We start from the raw sequence: 2,525 nt of genomic DNA, 5'->3' as shown, positions 1-2,525 counted from the left end.
CGACCGCGAACGAGCGGACACGGCACTGATACCGCGCGTGGTCGCCCTGGCACTGCGGGCACGGTGCCTCGCACGATTCGTGCCCAAACTGCTCGCAGCGCGAGCACTTGGGCGTAGTACATGCGGCCGTGTAGTGGCCTGTGCAACCACAGCGGACGCACTGATGCACCACGCCTTCGTACTCGAAACGCGCGACGTAGCGATCCAGGATCTTCACCAGGTTTGGGACAGGGCGAACCATGTCCATGCGCACGCGCCTCGTCCCTGACAGGAAATCCGCGAAGCCTGTGATCGTCTCGCGCTGCATGGCGTGCACGGTTCCGTACCCGCCTAACACGCGCCTCAGTTCTTCGTCCTGCTCTTCGAGAGGGTAGTTGTATACCCTCACAATCTTCACTCGCGACCCTCGATACTCAAACCGAACCTGCTCACCTCGCACCTCAACGACGGGATCGGCAAGAAAGCGATCAACCGCGTCCTTTGTCTTAAAGACAACCTCGAACCTGCCTGCCGAAAAATCCTGCACGCCGCTCAACTCATTCTTTGTGAAGCGCTGCACGAGCAGCTTCACCAGCTCAACATTCGTCACTCCACGTGGGAGTCGCGCAAAAAACGTATACGGCCGCAGCCGCGCACCTTGGCTCGCCATCGCGGCCCGCGAACAGATAAGGAAACACTCCTATCTACGCTAGCCTGACAGAGAACCACACAAAACAACAACAGACCCCCAAGACTCACCGAGTCGACTTCAGACTTGCTGTATCCTATCCAAGAATGGAGGCTGAAAAGCAAGCTCAAAGCACAAGCATGGATTAGTTCACAACTCCGAACATCTCACGCTCACACGCGCCCGCATGCCTTGCCGCGACCAGACATGACGAGTGCGGTAGTAGCGAGCGCGACGACGATGAAAGAAAACAACCGACCGTACGCACGACAGACGAGCGGAGGCGAACTGAAGGAGGGGGAACCCCCCATCAGGTTCCGCAAGGCCTGATTGGCTAGGGGACTAGCCAGTGAGGCGGCTGCAGCGATAGAGTGCTCGCGGCGTCTAGTGGGGACGCCGAAAGCGGTTGTTGCTGCGAAAATGGATTCACGCAGGTCGCTGGCGCAACTGATGTTTCTGTTATCACCAGTCTATTTTTTTCTTCCTTTTAAACTGAACCACTCAGTAATTTCTCTGATGCTTTCCTTTCGTGGGGAACCTCAACAGATAAGCGAGAAGCTTGCCTGGTTCGTTACAACACTCGCTACACGAGTTTTTCAAGCAGCAATTCCAAAACAGCAGCATTGCATTTGGAAAACGGTGGTCGGTATCTGGACATCGTTTTTTTTTTCTTTTCGGTCACAAAACTCGAGCCAAATGTTAGAATATTGATTCAGTTTGCTTCTTTTTCACCAAAACCATACAAACACTTGTACCAGTGCTTGCAGGAATAAAACTTATCCCTGCTGTTAAATCTTGAACCTTGCCACCCTGAGGGTATACAGTCCCTCGCAAGAAATAAATAAAGCTTGAATCGCGAGGTTTCCTACTAGCCTACGAAATCTGTGCATCAATTTGACAACACAGAGTGAAGCTACTGCTCCCAGCAGGATGGGTTTGTATGTATGTGTGTGCGTGTGTGCTTATTTTTCTTTTTTTTTGATGCTGACTTTTACTTTTTTTTTTGCCATCATTGCACAGCTGGTATGTCGGCCATGTCAACAGCGGCCCGAAATGCGATGCTGACAAGAGAATAACAGCAGCAGCAGCTATTTTCCAAGAGAGAACAGAGCAGGGTGGGTGGCTGGTGGCAGCAGCATCATCTCCAGCTACTGCACGCAATTGGTTGGCCCCAATAAGGGCCGTTTTTGGTTGATTGGGGGCTCCTCCGAAGGCCTACTTGGAGCTGGTGTACTTGGTGACAGCCTTTGTTCCCTCGGAGACGGCGTGCTTGGCAAGTTCGCCCAGCAGCAGCAGGCGCACGGCGGTCTGAATCTCGCTGCTCGTGATGGTGGATCGCTTGTTGTAGTGTGCCAGGCGCGAGGACTCGGCCGCGATGCGGTCGAAGATGTCGCTCACGAAGCTGTTCATGATGGACATGGCCTTGCTGGAAATGCCAGTGTCGGGGTGCACTTGCTTGAGCACCTTGTAGATGTAGATGGAGAAGCTCTCCTTCCTGCGGCGCTTCTTCTTCTTCTTGTCCGTGGCGCGCACGTTCTTCTGTGCTTTGCCTACCATTGTCAGATGGTGGAGGGTTTGGCACATGAGTGCCGCACCCCAGGGCTACAGAACCCAGCCAACCATCATCACTCAACTACTACACAACTCAGTGTAGGCGCCCCCCCGAAGGGGAGTATATTTTTTTTCTGAGTGGCGGCCCTTACCCCTGGGCATAGGGGGGCGATGGTCTGCCGTCTCTTCATTTCTGTACGAAAGGGGAAAAACATTACTACCGCGATACTTACATGGGGTCAATCTGCAAGAAAGGAGAAGCATTAAAATGTTACAGAAATTTTTCCCCCAGCCTCCTCGAAAAAAA

At 53.2% G+C, this 2,525-nt stretch overlaps 1 protein-coding gene across 1 annotated transcript; it reads right to left on the bottom strand.

Moving 5' to 3' along the window:
- Positions 1–1,870: 1,870 nt before the first annotated feature.
- LOC144166466 (histone H2B-like) lies at positions 1,871–2,223 on the bottom strand. The gene has a single exon (XM_077695978.1). It carries the CDS (start codon positions 2,084–2,086, stop codon positions 1,883–1,885), a length of 204 nt encoding a protein of 67 aa, XP_077552104.1. The 5' UTR covers positions 2,087–2,223; the 3' UTR covers positions 1,871–1,882.
- Positions 2,224–2,525: the final 302 nt, after the last annotated feature.

The sequence above is a fragment of the Haemaphysalis longicornis genome, unplaced genomic scaffold, assembly GCF_048455015.1.
Source record: "Haemaphysalis longicornis isolate Haplotype H1 unplaced genomic scaffold, Haemaphysalis longicornis Haplotype H1 scaffold_173, whole genome shotgun sequence".
Classification (NCBI taxonomy): domain Eukaryota; kingdom Metazoa; phylum Arthropoda; class Arachnida; order Ixodida; family Ixodidae; genus Haemaphysalis; species Haemaphysalis longicornis.
The sequence above is the reverse complement of the archived record's forward strand: the minus strand, read 5'-3'. Positions and strand labels throughout refer to the sequence as shown.